The following is a 19,993-nucleotide window of genomic DNA, read 5'->3' on the forward strand; positions in this document are numbered from 1 at the left end:
GGTCCCTCGGCACAGCCGCTCCCGGGGCTCTACCCAGGGGCCGTTCGGGGCGGGGACGCGGCCGGGCACGGGAACTACAACTCCCGGCAGGCACCGCGCATGCGCGCCCGCAGGGCGGAAATGGGCGGAGCCAGGGCCGTGTGCCCCGCCCCCTTTGCGCCGGCCACCATTTTGTCACCGACTTTCACCCGCCGCCCGACGGGGCGTTTTTTTTTTTTCTTAAAGGAGAAGCGGTAGCAAAAAGCGGCCCGGCCGCCAGGCCCCGCCGGTACTACGGGCGGCGCCGCAGCCCCGCGGCACGGAGCAGCCGCGTGGGGCGGGGCGGCGAACGGCTTTCCCTGCCAGGCCTCGCCCGAGGGGCAAAGGGGCCCGGGGGCAGGCGGAGGGGCGCAGGCAGCGGCGGCGGTAGGGAGCCCTGCGGTGACGGGGGCCGGGCGGCGGCCGCGCGGCGGCGGACGGGCGGTCCGGGCGGAGGGGCCTGCGGGGCGGCGGCCGCGGGGGCCGCGCTCGAGTGGGCGCCGAGCGGGGCCGGCCGGGGGGGGAGCGGGAGCGCGAGCGCAGCGGCCGTGGCCGCGCCTGCGCGAGAGGCGGCGCGAGTCCGGGGCGCGCGCGGGAGCTGCGCGCTGATTGGCCGCTCGGCGGTGGGGGGGCGGGCCCCGCCCCGGCCGGGTCGCCCATTGGCCAGGCGGCGCGCGAGCGGCGGGGAAAGGCGTGAGCGCGGCGGGCGGGGGTACTCGGGCCTGGGGGGCAGGGCCGGCGCCCGGGTCCCGCCCGCGGATTGGTGGTCGCGGACAGGGGGCGGGGCGCAGGGGCCGCGCGTGAAGGCGGGCGGCGGGCGCTGATTGGCCGAGGGCGGCGGGGGCGGGCGTGCCCGGCCGAGGGTGGAGCGCGGCCGTCCCGGCCCCGCCGCCGCCGCCGCCGCCGCCCCGATGCCGGCGGGCACCGAGCAGCCCGGGGGCGCCGCCGCCGAGCCGCCGCCCGCCCCGGGACCGCCGCCCGCCTCAGACAGGCCGCCGGCTTCGGGCCGCCGCCGTCCGCCGCCGCCCGCCGCCGATCAGGGGGAGGAGTCCGGCGGCAGCCGGGTGCTGAGGGGCGGCCGGGAGCGCGGCCGCGCCGCTTCGGCCGCGGGAGGAGCTGCCGCCGCCGCCGCCGCGTCCCGCCGCCGTAAGGCCGAGTACCCGCGACGCCGGCGGAGCAGCCCCGGGGCGCGGCCCGCCGCCGAGCAGCCCGCCGCCGAGACGCCGCCCGCGGCCAGGAAGGCCCCCCGGGCCGGGTGAGTCCCTGCAGCGCCGCGCTCCGCCCGCGCCTTCCGGGGGTCGCGCCGCGGGTGGGGGATGCGGCGGCCTCTGCCCGACCCGCGCGAACCGACCCAGGCCCCGGGGCCGCCTCCGGCCGCGGGGTGCCCCGCACCGCCGCCCCTTTGTTCCGGCCGGGCTGGGCCGGCCCGCCGGTCCCTTCCCAGGAAGGGCAGTGTCCCGGGAATCGCCGGCCGCGCAGCACCCTCGGGCAGCGGCCGCTGTCCCGGTGCCCCGCGGTGCCAGCGCGGTCCGGCCCCGTCTGCCAGAGGTCTGGGTGAGGGAGGCGGCGGGATCTACCTTCCCGGGAGGAGATGCTGCATTCGCTGCACCTTCGGGCCTGAGCGGGACACCGGAGCCTTTGGAAGTGCAGCTCCCCTGTGTTCTCCCGTGTTCTAAGCACAGAATCCCCTTGGATCAGTCATAAGTGTCCTTGGGCATGGCTGGGCCTTTGCTGCTGCATATTCCTATAGTTCCCCTCAGCTTCCTGCGGCTGAAATAATCCACCTTGGCATGAGGGGTTGAAAACAGTGACCCGATAGAGAGGCACCGAGACTTCGAGGAATTTGGGCTCATCTCCACGTCATTCAGTTCCTTGTTGCTGCCCCCATCCCATAGAGTCTGGCTCTTACAGATGCTTTTGTGTTTTTTTCAGGTGCGCAGATAAAGTCGCTGGTAAAGGTAAGAGCTGAATTACTCTTGTTGTTGTGTTCCACCTAGAAAGTCTAGGCTGTCTCATGGGTTAGCCCAGTCCTCTTTTTGGATCTTCCTTTTAAAGAACGTTTTTGTGCTGTGTGATGTGCAGTTTCTTTCCGAGTCTCTCTCAAGACTGTGGAACTGTGATAAGCTGCTGCTGTTGGCATGTGCCCAAACTGCAAAATCTTACTGTCCCAAAAAGCACTTGGGCTTTCCATGGCTATTGGAACATGAGGCTGGGCTGCTCCATGATTTGACAGCTCTTGTTACACAGCAGTCCCAAGTAGCTGGCAAATCCTGGCTTTAGTTCTGTTCTGTGCTCAGAAATACAGGAGTAGATCCTCGAGAGACCTAGGAAAGTTGTCTGGAAATCAGAGTATTCAGATATGCACACTTGTTCTTTTCTAGCTTTAGTGGAAATGGGTTTTTTTAGGCTGATGTCTTCAGGGCTGAAAATTATTTACAACTGGGGGTGTGAGTAGGGTCTGAACACAACAGCCCCAGTTGTGGGGATCTGTGACCTGGAGCAGAACTGTTGTTTTCCAGTGCACACTGTGAACTTTGTGCACCTATTTAACAATTTATTGTTAAAATAAAAATAAACCAAAAACAACCCAAAAAGCAAAAAAAAAAACCAAAAAAACTTAGAGGGCTTTGCTCCTTACCTGGTGATGACTTCTGAAACAGGTCCAAGAAAAGTGTTTTGTGTAGTGTTGTTTTTATCTGGCACCAGAGAATTGTGGCAGACTGAAGCCCTGAGGAAAGGAGGTCACACACCTGTGCTGATGAATTCCCCTTTCTGCTGGAGCTGTCTGGGTTTGTTTGCCAGTAGTTGTGTCTTGAAGGCTGCTGTTACTCTGGTGTTTTGGTAACTCTTTAACTTTCCTACTACAAGTCTTTACTCCATTTGGGTGTGGAAATCCATCACAGTTCCAGTTGGCAAGGTGTGATTTTACAGACAGAAGCAGAATTAACTGCTGTGTATTGGGCCCAGATCTTGGTTATGTGTATTTACCCCTCACTGTGTACAGGGTGGGCAGTTTAATGTCAGAGATTCTGCCTTTCATGTCAAAGTACAGTTGCTGAAATGTCTAAAAAATTTAGCTTCATGTGTGTATAGAGTTAAGACTTGATTGGTTTTTGGTTTAAGGAGAAATATTTATTGGCAATGGTAGAAAATGGGCAGAATATTCCCATTTTTACCCCAGGAAGTGAAAGTTGTTAGACTGAAATTCCCAGGTTTGGGGGCTCTCTGCATTGAGCCATTTTAGCCATTAACTTAGCCTCTGAGAATTTCAGCTGTGCTTGAAGGTGAGAGTGGAAAAAGTGTTTGTTAAACTTTTGGGGCTTTTGTTTTCCCTGATTAGATTTGCAGCCAAAATTATGGTAGGAATAGTTGTGTGGAAATTGGCACTGGGAAGTGCTGACTTCTGGGCCAGAGGAAATCTGTGCCATGGGGGGTGGGGGTTGTTTGTTTCTGGTTTGCTTTTTAGTCTACAGAAGCACAGAAGTGAGGAAGCTGCACTCCTGTGTCTTGGCTGCACGCTGGATGGAGCCCTTGTGCACCTTGTTCTGGTTGGAGAGGACCTGGAAACAGGCCCAGGAGTGTCTTCCTCCTTCTTCCTTCCTTGGACTGGTTGTGCAGGAGCACGACGTGCTTCTCCCTCCTCCTCCTGTGGGGCTTTAGCAGAAGTTTTTGAAGGAGCCAGCCCAGTGTAAGCAAGCAGCAGCTTTCCTTGCACAACAGGTTTTTGGTAGCCAGGAGCCTCCTGTGAGCCTGGAAGGCACAATTCCATTTGTCCTTTCCCCCTGGATGGAGCTGGGATAAGGTACTGAGTGTTTCTGGTGAAGCCTGTGAGCCTGGAAGGCACAATTCCATTTGTCTTTTCCCCCTGGATGGAGCTGGGATAAGGAACTGAGTGTTTCTGGTGAAGGTTTGGAATTCTGTGCTTGTGTTCCCTGATATGGAATTGTTCTTTTTTTTTGTTTGTTTGTTTGTTTTGGGTTTTTTTTATTTTGTAGTGCAGTATTAGCCTTTATTTTATTGCAGTGCAGCCTATTAACCAGCTCCTAAAGCCAGTTTGGAATATTCCTTGGAAAAGCCATGGTACAAAGCCATGGGGATCAGGCTTTTCCTGCATCCCCCTGGGAGTTCTGGCTGTGCAGGTCTGCCGGGGAGTTTAGAGGGAGATGAGAGCCAAAGGTGTGTGTGTTGTGTCACAGCCAGAGTGTGACTGTCACCACAGGGCCAGCTGCAGTGTCAGCCTGTGTTCCCTGGCTATTCCCTGTTGCCTGCTTAGTCATGCAGTTGCAGGATTTCCCAACGTGTGCCTGCAGGAATATTGGATGCAGAAGTAGAATATTTCATCTCAGCTTACAAGTGAATTTGTGTCGCTACAGTTGCTGTGTGGCAGAATTCACGTCTGGCTTCCCACAGTGCTCTGTATCCTTGTGGGAATAATTTTCATTTTAGTCAGGAGAGTCATCTCCCTGGAAGCCCATTCTTAAATCCAGGCATTTTGCTAAGAAAACAGGTTTGTCAAATTAAAAAAAAAAAAAAGATGGAAAACTTTGAGACTTGGGAAGTAGAAAATGGGTTTATGCAGAGAGGACTTGCATTATACCTAAGAGTTTTATTCTTAATGCTTCATGCTCCTTTTGGGAGCATTGCTTTCCCTTAAGGCTTTGGAGTGTTTGGAGAATGTAATGTCATTACTTAAAACCAAACCTTACAAAAATGCACTGAATTTAAATAGCTTAGATTGCCCAAACCCTCCAAGGATTTTCCTGTGTCTCATCTGTACAGTTTTACAGTGCTCTGGTGAGGAAGAGCCCTTTGGATGGAGCTTTGCACTTGGATATTTTTCCTGAGTTTCATTTTTGTCCATGCCATTATACAACCAGGTGTTTGGTGCCTTATCTGCTGTGTGGTTGCTTCCTTAAATCTCAGATGTGTGCATATGTTGTGGTGCATTTATTTTTATAACAAATTTTTAACTTAGCAATTAATAGTTTATTTTCTTTTCACCTAATTGCACATGTGTGTTTCTTGAAATTGTCTGCAGGGTTAGTAAGAAGCTTCCAAATGCCTTAAAATCCAAGTTTAGCTCTGTTGAAAAGCAGAGCAGTGCCCAGAGTCCTGTCTTTTGGTCATCTAAACAAAGCCCCAACTTCACTGCGAGTGTCCTTCCAGGTTTCCTTTTCTTGTCCCTTCTCCCAGGGACTGGCATTCACTCACAATTTTTAATCTATTTTTGATGAAGGAAAAAGAGACAAAAATTTATTCCAAATCTCAGACTTCCCATATTTTGGGCGAGGGCTTGGTGATTGCTGACTCCAGCTGTTCCTGCAGCTGAACAGTTGACAGACAGAAGTTTCCTGGTGCAGCCCTGACCCTTGGAGAGGGACCAGGGACCATGCTGGGAGGGTCTAGAGTTAGAAGGTTTTTCAGCTCACAGCTCTGTATCACTGTGAGATCTGCGGCAAGATAAATACTTGGTACATCTCCTAAGGATGCAGTTTGGGAGGTACTTGGGTATTCTCAGCATGTAAAAATGCCCTGAACCTATTAGCCATGCTGAAGCAGAGGAAGTAGGAAGGAGAAATCCTTGGAAAAGGCTTACCAAAGACCTTCACTTTAGAGGAGGGAAGCAGAGATGCTGGGTGAGAGGTGTGATCTGTCCAGATGTGTTCTGAGGCAGGTCTGCTTCAGCTCTGCAAGCCTGATTTTTAAAATGGTAAGTATTATCAGCTGAATGCCTGATCTTCCAAGGGAATACAGCTCTTCCAGAGCAGCAGTGTGTGCTATCCCTGGCAACATGGTAGTGGTTGGGGAGGAATTTATAGAGGATGGTTTCAAGTGTCTTTGGGTTTGATTTAGCATTCAAAAATGATATGTTTGCCATGAGGACTGAGAACATGCAGCAGTCACCTTGAGATCTGCTAGAGAAAGCCAAGAAGGTGCAGTTCATGCTCTGATGGTGAGGTTTATACATGCAAGACAGCAGCTTGATGGTTTACAGCACAGTGTGATGCCTCACATCCGGGATTCCAGTCAGGCTTTTCCAGCCAAATGTTGCTTATTCCCACCCTGTTAATCAAGGATCAGACAGTGAGTAATGCACAGCAAACTATGTGCTAGGAGGAAAAGGATCATTTGGTTCAGAAGGCTTGATGCAAAACTGGAGATTGCAGGCTGGGAGGAATCAGAGAGGTTGTGGATTGCTCATCCCTGGAAGTATCCAAGGCCATGTTGGACAGGGCTTGGAGCAGCCGGAGCTAGGGGAAGGTGTTGGTGCCCATGGCAGGGGTTGGAATAAGCTGAGATTTAAGGTTCCTTCCAACCCAAACCATTCTGTGATCAGCTGTAACATTTCAAAGGGCACTGAGGTCATGAAGGCCCAGTGTCGCAGCAGGCACCAAAAGGTGAGATCAAATGAACTGTACTCGGGAATTTTGGTTTTTAAGGGATTAACTTGCTCGCAAGACATTTCAGTCAGTTCTGTTATCTTGCCAAAGCATGTTTGGAGATCAGCCATGAGCCAAAAGGAAACCACCTGTACAAGTTGTAAATAAGTGTGGAGACCTCAGGCTAATAGCATTTGTGATGCTTTTTGCTGTAGCACAGCACAGAAACATCTGGCTCAGATCCCTCAGGGATATTGCCAGGTGTACAATTCCAGTGAAGTATATGTTTGGGGGATTCTCTAAACATGGCTTTTCACATGGCCCAACTTTGAAGCTGGCCTTTCATATAAAGCACTTGCTGAGCTTTATGAGTGTCTCTTTTGTTGTGCTTAGAGCCAGCAAATCATTGTCTTAGAAGCCTTTATCCAAGGGAAATACAAGCTGCTTTTAAATATTAGTGTTGTTCCTTAGAGGGAATGTGAGGAGAGTTTTAAGGGGAGGTCTGCTGAGGTGAGGGCCTGGGGAGTGTCCTGGCTCAGCACAGAGGGCTGAGCAGGCACTGATGCCTTTTGTTTTAGCTTTTATATTTTTTAGATTCTCTGCTACCTGGTATGTAAGTCTGAAACTTCATATTAGGTGTTAGTAAGTTCTCTTCACAGGGTAGTTTGACAAAACAATCCCTTCCCAGCTGGAGAATCAAGACAACCATTACCCAAAAAGCATAAACAACAGCAAAAAGGTGGGGGCAAGCCAGGGGCGTGAGACTTCATGACCTGGAGCTGTAATTGGACAATTGAACCCAATATGTAGATGAACCAAAACTTAAAAAATGTAAAAACTCATGACCAGGAACCATTCTTGGATTCAACCTGGGTGTAGCCTTGCCAGGCTCCTGTGCTGCTCAAGGTGTATCTTTTTAAGGCCTTTCAATAAACACCTATTTTGTCCATTTAGCTCTGCCTAGTCTCTGTTCCAGATGAGCCTTTCTAGGCATCAGCAGGGGCTGCTGTGCTTGAAGGTGTGATTTAATGATGGGATTTAGGCATTTTGTACTATGCTGAAAGAGACTGCAATGGCTGTTTCAGCTCCCAAAGAAGAGAAGGAGGAGGAGGAAGTGGCCGGCGTGCTCAGCCATGGCTCTCCCGTGGGTACAGCCCGGCCCGGCCGGAGTTGGCGCAGCAGCCGGACGGCGGCCACCGCTCGCCAGCGCGACTCCGAGAATTCCCGCGCCTCCAGATCCAAGGCTGGCTCCCTGCAGCTCATCTGCAAGTCAGAGCCCAATGCCGACCAGCTGGAGTACGGTACGTGCCATGGAAGGCCTGGGGACGGTCAGGGAGCCGGCTGTGGGTGTCACTCTGGGCGTGTGGCTGGTGCTGGCGTGGTGCTGCTTGTCACGGGTACCTTCTGCCACCAGCACTCCCGGCTCTGAATGTCGACGGAGGTACCGTGAGACAGATGAGCTCACTGCAGCGAACACACTTTGAAACCTAATGGTGAATTTTCCTTTCAGTGGTCACAGAAGAGCATCAGTCTCCAGATGGAGTCAGGTAGGACATGTTATTTTTTTGGTGTTTGCTCCTATTTGGTGTCTCAAGATGGGCCCGAGTCACTTGAAAATGAATGCTTGTGCAGAATGATCCGTGGGACTGACAGTAGCTCTCTCTCCTTTGGCCCCTCGCCTTTGCAGTTCCAGTGTGCACAGGTGTCAGGAGATATTATGGAGATACGGATAGTAAGATTTGATCTGGGCACTCCACCTGGTAGCTTTGTTGCTGTGGGTGGGTGGCTTGAGGAGAGGACACAGCTCTGCCTGGCCGGTTTTGGTTGTTGGTGTGCTCCTTGGTCAGTGCAAGCAGTTACCTTTCCCCAGTCATGCGGGATGAGGAAGTGCTGTGTAATAGTGCACAGATTTTCTTGCAGTAGTGGCCAAGCTGTTGCTGCCAAAGTCCTCTCTTCTCCTTTTCTCCCAGCAGCGATGATGATGAGGAGATGCTCATCAGTGAGGAAGAAGTTCCCTTCAAAGATGATCCCAGAGATGAGACCTACAAGCCCCACCTAGAGAAGTATATTGGATTATGTACTTACTGGGGGTTTAGACCAAAAAAAATTAGGGCGTGTTACCTGAATTAGTTTAATATGCCCCAAAGCACCTGTGCTAGTTGATCTGGTGGAGTGGGTCTAAACATTGCCTGCATTGGCCAGAACTGTTCTTCTCTCAGGGACTGAAGCCTTTAGAGCCTTGCTGGGTGCTTCCCTAAGCCTGGTTCTTAATTCTGCTTGAAAGTGGGATTTGAAGAATAAACCTGAACTTGGGTCCACTTTTTGTTTAAATCTTTGTAAAAAGCAGGCAGTGGGAAGAGTATTGGAGTAATGTGTTTGTGTCTTCGTAGGGAAGCACCAAAGCAAAGGAGAAAAGCTAGCAAGGGGAAGGAAGAAAAAGAAAGGCAGAAAGAGATTAAAGTGGAAGTGAAAGAAGAGAATGAGTTTCAGGAGGATGAAGAGCCACCAAGGAAGTGAGTAAACTCTGCATAACACATGCCAGTGTGTGCTGTGTGTTTTGCATTCTTGCTGGTGTCCAACAGTGTTTAATTGTTGTTGGTTCCTCCCATCCCCCTCCTCCTCCTCCTCTGGGCCTGAGAGCTGATGGGGCTGCACTGTTTATCCTGTGCCCTCAGGTCTTGCCTGTGTTCAGACACAAAAAAAAATAAGAGTTTAGCTTAAGTGGAGGGGTTTTTCATCATCCTGTGGTTAGTCAGCCTCCCTGGGTGTGACCACACAGTGGGAAATACTTCAGGGTGTCCTTACAATGGGTTTGTTGTGATGCCTTAAGTGGATCCTGAAAGCCCGTGGGAGAGGGCAGCATTCCTGCTGTGTGCTGGGGGCAGACACTGGGATGTCTTGTCACTGGAATACATTGTGTGTGTGGTAAGTGTCCTTTTTGTACAGTTAGGACTTCACCAGAGGTCAGGAAAATCAGCTCTTTCCCCTTTGATTTCGAGAAGTATAAGAACAAACTTTTGCTACTCAGTCGGTTGCCAGTGGCCTGATACCTTCTGGTGTGTGCTGTCACTAGAACTCATGGCTGAAGCATTCCTCCTGGCAACAGAGGGAGACTGGTTTATGTGACTGTGTCAAAGCCATTCTTTGGGATAATGCGAGGGGAAAAAAAGAAAAAGGAGCTGGTTTTGTACCTCAGCTCCTCTCTGAGTGGTTGGAACAGCCCGGGCTCCCTCTGCTGACCTGCTGCACACTGGTGGTGTAATTTCTCTTGCTGCTCCTGAGCTGCTGCTGATTCACAGTGGAGAGGAGTGAGGAGGCTGATATTTTGAGAACATTTTTGTCTGTTGGAGACTGCTTTCTGAGGCTTGAGGTTTTGTTTGAATCAGACACTTCTTTTTGTGCATAATGAAACCTGTGGCTCTTCTGAGGGCTCGGCTTGAATGCTGAGTGTGTATGCTCAGCATGTTCCTGGCTTGCCGTCAATACAGATGTCTCAGTAGACTCCAGAAAATACTTCCATCAATCTGCTCCAAGTGTCTCTGCAGCAGTGGGATCAGGCAGGCAGAGCTGGGCAGAGCTGTGGCTTGGGAGGCTGCAGTTTACATGTGAGCACAGGTCTGCTCAGACAGAGCCTAGATTTTTGTCTTGACAGGTACGGAAGCTGCTATGGCTAATTCAGAGGCCTGTAGAATAGCTGCTGGATCATTAATCCTGTTCTTCCTGATCAGGCAGATGGATGTTTTTCCATAGTGTGGAATGTTCCCCAGCACAGCAGAGGAAATAGGATGCACTGTCCGTTCTAGACCGTGTTGGCAAAATTACATGTTTATGAAAAATGCAGTAGGAAATGGGAAGTATTGAGAGAGCAAACCATGTGAAGCATTTATTTCTCTGGAATTCTTCATCTTCTGAATCTGTCTCCAACTTGCATTCAGTTTTTTTTTCTAGACCATGCAGTTAATGAGGCAATACAGCATACACTTCAAAGTCTCTGCCCACTGCTAATGTAAAGAATCTTCTCTCAGTTCTGTTTCTGTATCCCTGTTACAGGAGGGGAAGGAGGAGAAAGGATGACAAGAGCCCAAGGCTGCCCAAGAGAAGGTAAGTGATCCTCTCAACCCAGTTCTGTTCTGCAGACTTCCTTCCCTTGTGTCCTACATGCAGACAAGGATTGTCCCAAAGCCATCTCTCTGCCTTAAAGGGAATAAAAACCAAAACCAGCAGCATACCCTGCCTTGCCTCTTCTCCTTCCCCTGTATGTATTGGCTTAATTTCTTCCAAGTGAACCAGGCTCCTGCCCTCTTCTCTTGATCCCTCCCGTGGCATTATCCAGCAATAAGGAATTGCTTTTGGAATTCTATGTGTCCTGAGGATTTTCCAGCTCTGGGGAGAGCCTTCAAATAGTGGCAGGAGAAGAGGTGGCTCTTGGACAGCAACTCCGTCACAGCCCAGGCAGGGGTTTTGGAGCAATAGTGCTTTGCTGTGCTTGCACTTGTTATTTGTGGCATGAGATGCATCAGCCCCTCACAGACACAGAGAATTGTGATTCTAAATAGAGTATCTATAGAATCTTCATCTGTAGAATCACCTGATCATAGAAGCAGCCAAGCACTCTGCCCCTCTCCTTGCTGATTTCCCAGGAAGAAGCCTCCGATCCAGTATGTCCGCTGTGAGATGGAAGGCTGCGGCACGGTCCTGGCTCACCCACGGTACCTGCAGGTTGGTGGGGCTGCTCACTTCCTCTGTGGCATGTGGGAGGGCAGGAAAGGGGTGCTTGGAACAGGCAGCTAAGCCTCCACTGGCACTCACACTGCTTCCTGACGCTGTCACTTTGGAAGACTTCATTGTGGCCAGTTGTGTGAGTGTCTGTCAGGTTGCTGGATGTCTATGTGTGTTTATTTTCTAGTGGAGATCTAAACTTGAGTGAGCCTCAGCTGTTCACTTAGTCATGAACAATGTACAAACTTCCACTCTTTCTTTCCAGCACCACATAAAATATCAGCACTTACTGAAGAAAAAATATGTGTGTCCTCATCCCTCCTGTGGTCGGCTCTTCCGGCTCCAGAAGCAGCTCCTGCGGCATGCCAAACATCACACAGGTACAAGGGGGTGGGAAATAGATGCAAACTCCTCTTCAGGTCAGTGAACAGGTAGGGGGGAAATGGAAAAGCCTCTGGGACTTCTTTGGAGAGTGAAGCCAAATCAGGTAGCATAGACTTACAGCAGCAGCAGGGGATTACTGTCTTCTGGATTACCATCTTTTAATCAAATGAAAGAAACAGACTATAGAGGTTTTAATTCTCCTTCTGACAGGCATCACTCAGGGGCTCTGTAGAGCAGTAAACCTCTACAGATAAAGTCTGATTTATCCCAGTTTGCCAGTCTTTCAGTTTTGGTCAGAGTGTATCATTAGCTCTTAGGAGAGTCTTAATCATGCCTCGCCTCTCCAGATCAGCAGCTGTGGTGTGTTGTGGGACATCTCCTCCTCCCAGAACTTGTAGTTCTACTCCTTCTTGGGCAGCTTTACCTGCACCACCTTAGAGTTGGGAAAGGGGGCAGGTCTGTGGGAGAGCAATGCTGCAACTGGTGCTGTCTTTCAGATCAAAGGGATTACATCTGCGAGTACTGCGCCCGGGCCTTCAAGAGCTCCCACAACTTGGCAGTGCACCGGATGATCCACACGGGCGAGAAGCCCTTGCAGTGAGTACCTCTGCCTGTGCCTCACCCTCCTGCCCTGAGGGACCCCCAAAACACCCGTTTCAGAGCAGCTCTGAAGTCGGGGTGTCCCAGCTCTTTGTGGTGTCCCAGCTCTCTTTGAACACACACTTGTGTCACCTGCTCCTCGGAGCAGTGTCTTGGATTTGGGGAACGTAAGCCCTCAGGTAAACAAAACGAAAGCTGGAGCTGCAGTGACATTAGCGAGCCCCTGCTGCTTTCCTGAGCTGCCACCTCACTACTACTGTCCTTATGAGTGTGTGTGGATGTCCCTTTGTTGTGACCTCCTCATTGTCCCCTCCCAGGTGTGAGATCTGCGGATTCACCTGCCGGCAGAAGGCTTCCCTCAACTGGCACATGAAGAAGCATGATGCAGACTCCTTCTACCAGTTCTCCTGCAATATTTGTGGCAAGAAATTCGAGAAGAAGGACAGCGTCGTGGCCCACAAAGCCAAGAGTCACCCTGAAGTGCTCATTGCTGAAGCACTGGCTGCCAACGCAGGTGCCCTGATCACCAGCACCGATATCCTGGGCACTAATCCTGAGGCCATTGTGCCACCCACAGATGGCCAGGGCCTCCCATTGCTCCCTGACCCTCTGGGCAGTGCTCCCCCAGCAGATTGTCTGCTGCTGAGCCCAGAGGGGATGCCAAAGCCCTACTGTGGCGGGGCAGAGCGCGTGAGCCTGGTGGCTGACGGCAAGCTCTTTGTGGGCAGCGGCAGCAGCGCGAACCCAGAGGGGCTGGTCATGAACACAGAGATGCTGGGAGCCAGCACGGAGGTGCTCATTGAAGATACAGACTCCACTGGACCCTAGTGGCGGGGGAGCACCTGGGTGCTGAGACAGCTGGGACTCTGTATTGAAAAGGAAATAAAAAAAAGGAGGAGGCACTTACTGAAAGAGAGGAAAGTTAAACAAAACTTACAATACTAGTAAATAACTGAAGGGTCTGCTCCCCTCCAGCGCGGATCACAGCACATCCTCTTTCTCCCAACCACTTCTCTCTCTCCCACGGCCCCTTTGTGGAAAGGGGCACGTGCTGCCATTGCCAGAGCAAGTTGGATTGAGCGGCGGATTTCTCCAAGGGAGGGGGCACTGCCAAAACCCTTTGCTCTACCCCAAAGCAGTTGCCTTTCTGGCTCCTTGGCGTGGCCCCACTGGCAAACTAAAAAGCATTGGACGTGCTCTGGAGAAGTTCCTTAGGACTCCCTCTTCCCCTGGTCCCGACTTCTATGCACCACTGCACTCTGGTCCTTGCAGCCTCCTCCTTCCCTGCCGGGGCTGGGAGTTCGGCGCTTCAGCCCCTCGGCAGGGTGAGCTGTGAAGCAGCAGTGCACATCCCGCTCCCACCGCGCTCCCCTGCTCCAGCCCTGGCAGGAAGTGGAGGGAGGGAACGCCCTGGCTCATAGATCATGTTTGCTTGGAGAGGCCCGGGGGCTACAGGAGCCCTGCGTGGGAGAGGCAAGGAGGAGCATCCCAGTTTGACGACAGTAATTTGCACTTTGAACATGCTTCGTTTTTGTGTTGTGGTAACAAGATTCCTTATTTATTGTTTAAAAAAGGGTCGGTATTTTTTAGTTCTGTTCTTAGGGGGCGGGGGTGGAAGGGGTTCAGGCTGTTTCCCAGTAGGCTCCAGTGCAGGGAGCTCCAGTGCCATTGTGCCAGCAGCTGGGAGAGCTGAGGTGAAGGCAGCGCTCTGGAGTCAGATGTGTCTTGCAGCTTTTGCAGAGTAGAGGGAGAGCCCCTGGAGAAGAGCCTGTGTGCAGTGGGAGTCTCTGCAGCAGCGTGTTAGCAGGAGGATGAGGTGAGTGATGGGCTGTCTCCCTCCCTCCCAGATCCGGGTGAGCTCCTTGCATTAAATGCCTGTTTTGCCTCCAGCCTTTTGGGGAAGGACATTGTTAGCCAGGAACTTGTTCTTGTGACTTGTGACTCTTGGGACAGCTGTGAGCTACTTGCTGCTGGGGGATGTGGTGCTCCTCATCCAACTTTGCCTCTCCTTTCCAGGTCTAGACAAAGACACAGCAGGGACTGGATATGATTTTCTCAGGCTTGTTTATCCAAGGCAATAGATTGATGTGGGACTATGGGGCTGTCAGCTTTTCTCCCTGCCCTCATTTTGAGGGGGGATTGTGTAGCCGTGTTCTGAAAGCTTCTCTTTTCTGCACAGACACCCCAGCTTTCCCCGAAACGTGGCAGGTCAGGTGTTGCCTGCTGGTGTAGTTAGGGCAGCTTTGAACCCTTGGAAAAGTTTACATAGGATAAGATGTGTCTGCTATGGAGACTTGGGTTTTTTTGCTCTTCTCTGAAACTTTGTGTGGAGATTCAGTGGCCTTGAATTCGTAGCGGTTTTGGAAGAGGTATTTTTTGTTTGCTTGTTTTTTGGTTGGGTTTCTGGGGTTGGGAGCAGAGCTGAAGTAGCTTGTCTGAGCACAAGATCAGCTGAGTTGGTCTGTAGCACACAGCAGCTTGTTGAAATCAGGTACCTGGGGTCTGGAAAACCGCAATAAAATGTGGAATTTAAATGGATTAACAGGAAACTGACTCTGAACACCCACTCTGTCCCCTGTGATGCCTGGAAATCCAGCTGTGGCCCAAACACGCTAGCTTTTCTCAGGCTGTTTGTCCTGGTTTGCCCCCTCCCTCCCTCCTCCTTACACTGATACCTTTGTCAGAGCAAGTCGAAGCACTTCCTGGTGTTGGGGCGGATCGAGGCTGAGCAGTTGGGTGTCCCGTGCCCTGGGTGTGGGCATCCCATGGGCACGCTGTGGCAGCAGCCTGGCTCATGTCAGGGCCCGGCACACCTGGTGGCAGGTCCATGGTGGAATGGTGTTAAACTAAACCAATTCTGTCAGTTGAGATGATCCAATGTCTTGCTTGGATTGCTTTACCATGGTTTCCAGCAGGAAACTTTCTGGGTGGCAGCTGGTCCCCTCCCCTTGCAGGCTAGAGAAGGGCAGCACTCTGGGGACACTTGGTGGCCCTCAGGGCAGGTTGGCTTTGTCCTTTGCGGTGCTGCTGGAGCTGTGTCTGCTGGCCCCTGTGCCTGTGGGAGGTGCAGGGCGGGCAGAGCCTTGCACAGAACACTAAAGGAGAGCTCGGGGATTTGTTGGTCGAGGGATGGCACTAAAACGCCTTTGGGCCAAGGGCTTGCTCACCTCTGGTGACCCAGCACTTGGCACCAGGCTGGGAGAGGCTGCCTTGTCCCACATCCACCTAAGTGGAGCAGAGTTTGCCCCTGGCTGCACTCTGGGATGCAAAATGAAACATTTCCTTTGCTTCCCGGCCTGGACACCTCTGATCCCTGCCGCTCCCTGCCTTGTCTTTCCATGACACCTCTTGTAGCTCTCCCTTTTCTTTTTCTGGCCATTGCCAGGTGCCTGTCTGTCCTCTAACCACAGCCTGCTCGCCCCTGATGCAGGAAAGATGTGTAGCTCCCTTCCCATGCCCCTCTGAAGCCCTAAAACTGACACAGCCCTCCTGCAGCTCCTCCTCCCCTCGATGTCTCTCCTTCACTCGCATGCAGTTTGCTTCAATAAATTATTGTAGTAGTTTGCAATAAACTTTTTTGTATTTTTTTTCCCTGTATTTATTTTTTTTTCTCCTCCTGGGGAGGGATTGGAGGGGGCATGAGGCCCTTCGGCAAGGGCAGCATCTGGGGGGCCCTGGGCCACCGGGCTGGGGGCTGCTGTGGCCAGGGGCTCCCCAAGCTCAGCAGCTTCTGTAGGAGCCATGGACTGGCAAGGAGGCTGCTGGGCATATGGGGACCCCCCCACCCCCGGCCCTGGGATGCCCAGCAAGGCACACTGTGGTATTCATGAGAAGCTGCTTTTCAACTCCTGGGGTTTTTCTCACTCTTGATCTGGGTAATGCATAACCAAAATAAACATACTGAGGAAAAACCAACCCAACCCGAAGGGCTGTTTTTGTCTTGGTGTGTGCAGCTCACCTGTGGGGTGACCGGTGTTGTCCTGGGGTGGTTGGGATATCGTTCTTTATCTGCAGTCCCTCTTTAAGGCAGGACCTCTCTGCAGAAGGGGGGTTAGAACGTCTGGCACGGATCCTTCTGCCAGGTTTGGATTGCAGTTTGGCTTGGGGCTGCTGCGGGATCTCCGGCCTGGGGGCTGCCCTCAAGCATTGCTCGCTCCAGCCGGCTGCCCAGGCTGAGGTGTTGAGCAATGTCCGGGCTTTGCTCACCTCTTCCCGGCAGTGGTTTCCCGCGTTCTGGAATGAGCCGAGGGCTTAGCGTGCTGCTGATCTCGCTGTGTGGCTGGGAGGGAGGAGTGGGTCAGCCGGAGTTGGGAGCCTGTTGCTGCTGCGCCAGACAGTTCTGGGCAAGGCACTTGGAGTAGCGATGCGTGGGGGAATTAGGGAAATAATCTGTCGCTGTTGATCCCAGAGGCGGGAATTTGCAGCGTGGTGCCAGGCCCCAGGCACGGAAGAGGGGGAGAACCAGGCCAGCGGACGTGTGAGCGGAGCTCCCGGCTGGAATGCACCAGCTCAGCAAGGGATTGTCCTCGCCAGGCCGGGCGGGTGCTGCGCCCGGAGCCTGGTGGCCGTGACAGCTGCCCGGACCATGGCGGCCGCAGAGAGCCCCTCCGCTGCCCTCCGGCGCCGCGACCTCTGCAGCCGCGGCATCCGCCTGGCCGGCAAGATGCGCGCGGATGTCGTTGACCTCCTGGACGCCTACGTGAGTTTGCCCTGCTCCTTCTGGCTGCTGCGCTGCTGGGAGCACTGCTGGGATCTGGGCGGCTGTGCTGGGGTGTGAGGAATCTGACCCGTGGCAGGGATGGGGCACGGAGTCCTGCTGGATCCGGGCCTGCTCACACCTGGGCAAGACTCCTGTACTGCCCCGACACCTGCAGGGCTCAGAGCTGGGGATGCCCCCAGGTTTGTCCTGCCTCCGCTGATCCCCGGCGGGTCTCACCCTGCAGGTGGAGCAGCAGGGCTTGGACGCCTCGGCCAGCGTGGCGGCGATGGAGGGGGTGCCGCTGGCGGCGGTGGAGCGCTGGGACGAGCAGACGGGCACCCAGCGGCTGCTGGAGAACCTGGCGGCCTACCGGGCCTTCCGCGCCCTGCTGGCCCAGATGCTGGAGGAGCAGCGGGAGCAGCTGGGCGAGGCCGACGCGGGCCTGGGCCGGGCGCTGGCGGCCGTCCTGCTCCAGGTGTCGGCCTTCGCCTACCACCTCGAGGAGCTGCTGCGGCTGGAGAGCCGCGGGATCCCCGGCGAGGAGGGGGACGGGCCGCCGCCCCCGCCGCGCCTCAGCCTCTTCGAGCAGAAGCTGCGGGGCCTGGGCGTGCTGCGGGAGCTCGCCCAGTGGGCCGTGAGGTCCGTGCGGGACCTGCGGCAGCTCGGCAAGCCCAGCTCAGCCGCCGGCACAGCCCCTGGCCTGGCCGAGAGCCCCTGAAGGCCAGCACAGGGTGGGGGGTCTTGGGTGCCCCAGAGGCTCCTTGCCCACCTTCTCAGAGGCAGCTGAGAACGAAGGAGGGGATGTGGAGGAGAGGGACCTTGCTTTTAATCACCATGCTTTTAATGCTGCTCTCCATGGGGAAACCGAGGCACAGGATGCAGTCTACCCTGGAGGCAGCAGGGATCCTCAGGGGCCCTTGAGCTCTTCTGCTGGGTAGTTGAATTACCCTCAGGAAGCAGCTCTGCTGCTCGCCCCAGGGCCTAGAGGCTTGAGCAGCACCACTGCCCTTCTCTTTGGAATTTGGATGCTGCCTACGGTAGGCAGATGTTGCCTTGAGGCTCTTGTGGATGCAGGGCAGGAGCCAAGGGACAGAAAAGCATCGTCTGGTGAAAGGAGTCTTGGGACCTGCCCCGCAGCTGCAAGGCACAAGGTTTGGCCTCCTGCACGTGGACTCTCCTTCTGCCCAGCTTGGTTGGCTGCTCATTGAATTTCTGCTCTAACTGCTTGGGGCTTTTTGGGGAGGGCGGGAAGCAATCAGGAGGGGGAATTCTTAATTGCCTGGACATAATAATGGAGAGGCTCTTTTAACTGAAAGGAGATCTTTTAGCTGTAATTCAGAAGCCCCCCTGCAAGGAGGTTAGTTGCCTGTAGGGCTTATTTTAGGACTGCGAATGGCATGGGAGAATCTAACAGCCCCAACCACATCATTCATCCTGTGGAGAGCTGGGGCGTTTCACAGCTTCCTGGGCCATGGTTCTCCTGCCGACTGGATGTAATGGCTGCTGGCTGCCGTGTGAATAAAAGGGCTGGGAGATCTACCAGGGTGCTGTACTTCTTGGGGGTGCTGGGGCAGTCAACCTCATCAGAGAGGCTGAGCTGCCCAGTTCCCACTCCAGGGAAGGATCGATCGCAGTGTGGTGAGAGGTTTGGGGGGATGTGACCCACTGGGAGGTTATGGGGAAGATGAAGAAGATGGTGGGAGGATGAACAGGAGATGGTGGGTCACTGGGGTTGTGCCCTGTCCTGGTGTGGCCCTGCCTTCTTCCCTGGCCTGTGAGAGGACAGGCAGGACGGGGGGAGACCGGGGCCACAGAGCACGGAGGAGGCTGGGGACGTGCCCGGCCGGCTCTGCACAAAGCGGCTTTGTGGTGGCAGGTTGGCACAGCACCGGGCACAGCGCCTGCCCCAGCACCAGCAGCGTCTGCACAGGCACGGGGGCTCTGGGAGACAAAGAGCAGCCCGAGGCTGAGCCCCCAGTGCCATCCTGCCTACCCCACCGACCCCACAGGGCTGCAGGGCTGGGGCAAGGGCGGTTTTATGGGGTCTGGATTTTTATCGGTGATGCCTGAGAGGAAGAACCTGCACCTTCTTCATTGCCACTTACTGCCTGCTCTCAGCTTTGCAGCTCAGACTGGATTATTTCAATCTTTATGCTTCCCTGCACTGGGGAATAACAATTTATAGCCATTATTTTTTTCAGGATTAGTCAAAGCAAGTCCCTTTTCTGACAAGTGTTTTTCTTGCCTGCTGACATGTGCTTGAAGCCACCTTGCTCCTCTTCTCCCCCTGCACCCTCCTGCTCAGCAGTGGCCGGGTGCTTACATCTTCCTCACCTTCCCGGGGGTAGGCAGGGACATCTGCAATGTGTCCTTGAACCTCACCACCTGACCAGGTGGGAACAGACCTCTTTTCTCCGGCAGCACAGGCCGGGTATGAGATGACCTTGAGATCCTGGGGAGCTGGGCAAGGCTGCAACCCGATCCTCCCACATCAGCTGCTGGCAGAGAGCTGAGCTCGGTGCTCCGCTTGCACTCCAGGGTGAAAGCAGCAATGGAGACCAAAGGTGGACGATGGTGTTGCCCCAGGGATTTCCCTGGGCTTTTGCAACCTTCCTTATGCCTTCCCTGTTACCTTGCCAGCTGGGTGCACCTGCATTTGTAGAGCAGCCACCATGCTCAGGAATGGCCACCCTACCTAGAAACAATGGGGAAAAGCAATCCATTAATCCAAACTCCATGCTTTGGCTGAACGAGAGGCTCCAGCTCCCGGCCTTTCCCTGCCAGCCAGCCCCCACCATGCCGTGCAGAGGCGGTGACGTCGGAGCTGGCTGGGATTTAATGCTATTTTTCAGCTGCAGCCCTGAGGGAATCACCAAGTGAAGTGACTTGGCGAGGACAAGGGCGCCCGACAGCTGAGCTCCCGTGGTGCCAGGAGGCCCTTGGATTTGCTTTGCCACGGATTGAAGTGAAGTTGATCCAGGTGGCTGAAGGCAAATGAAGCTGCTCATTTTGGAATCAGAAATTAGGAGTTCGAGGGGAGGACAGTTGTACCTGTGTGGCTAATGCTGCTGAGGACCCCTGCAATGGCCTCCTGCAAACTGAGAACCCACCAAAACCATCCAGCTTTGTGCTTTGGGAAGAGAAAAGGGATTTGTAGTGCTGGTGGGAACAGGGAACTGTAGTGGTGGGGGGA

The 19,993-nt window shown here is 54.0% G+C and overlaps 2 protein-coding genes across 3 annotated transcripts; both read left to right on the top strand.

Moving 5' to 3' along the window:
• Positions 1 to 914: 914 nt before the first annotated feature.
• On the top strand, positions 915 to 15,698 carry ZFP91 (ZFP91 zinc finger protein, atypical E3 ubiquitin ligase). 2 transcript variants are annotated; one of them, XM_085580032.1, is made up of 11 exons: positions 915 to 1,273; positions 1,951 to 1,976; positions 7,484 to 7,699; positions 7,909 to 7,945; positions 8,369 to 8,461; positions 8,789 to 8,911; positions 10,449 to 10,499; positions 11,039 to 11,117; positions 11,383 to 11,497; positions 11,999 to 12,098; positions 12,419 to 15,698. In XM_085580032.1, exons 1-11 carry the CDS (start codon positions 930 to 932, stop codon positions 12,927 to 12,929), a joined length of 1,695 nt encoding a protein of 564 aa, XP_085436158.1. In that variant the 5' UTR covers positions 915 to 929; the 3' UTR covers positions 12,930 to 15,698. The 2 variants fall into 2 exon arrangements, with proteins under 2 accessions (XP_085436158.1, XP_077640434.1); XM_077784308.2 differs by having other exon boundaries at positions 8,372 to 8,461.
• Positions 15,699 to 16,161: 463 nt separating this feature from the next.
• On the top strand, positions 16,162 to 19,065 carry CNTF (ciliary neurotrophic factor). Its single transcript, XM_021556106.3, has 2 exons — positions 16,162 to 16,800; positions 17,045 to 19,065. Exons 1-2 carry the CDS (start codon positions 16,687 to 16,689, stop codon positions 17,516 to 17,518), a joined length of 588 nt encoding a protein of 195 aa, XP_021411781.1. The 5' UTR covers positions 16,162 to 16,686; the 3' UTR covers positions 17,519 to 19,065.
• Positions 19,066 to 19,993: the final 928 nt, after the last annotated feature.

The sequence above is a fragment of the Lonchura striata genome, chromosome 5 (genome assembly GCF_050655825.1).
Source record: "Lonchura striata isolate lonStrDom1 chromosome 5, ASM5065582v1, whole genome shotgun sequence".
NCBI lineage: Eukaryota > Metazoa > Chordata > Aves > Passeriformes > Estrildidae > Lonchura > Lonchura striata.

Excerpts from the sequence above, each read along its gene's own strand:
- ZFP91 (XM_085580032.1), top strand. The coding sequence starts at position 930 with ATGCCGGCGGGCACCGAGCAGCCCGGGGGCGCCGCCGCCGAGCCGCCG. Across the intron at positions 1,274-1,950 it reads AGGAAGGCCCCCCGGGCCGG|GTGCGCAGATAAAGTCGCTG; the intron begins GTGAGTCCCTGC and ends TGTTTTTTTCAG. Across the intron at positions 11,498-11,998 it reads GCATGCCAAACATCACACAG|ATCAAAGGGATTACATCTGC; the intron begins GTACAAGGGGGT and ends GCTGTCTTTCAG.
- CNTF (XM_021556106.3), top strand. The coding sequence starts at position 16,687 with ATGGCGGCCGCAGAGAGCCCCTCCGCTGCCCTCCGGCGCCGCGACCTC. Across the intron at positions 16,801-17,044 it reads TTGACCTCCTGGACGCCTAC|GTGGAGCAGCAGGGCTTGGA; the intron begins GTGAGTTTGCCC and ends CTCACCCTGCAG.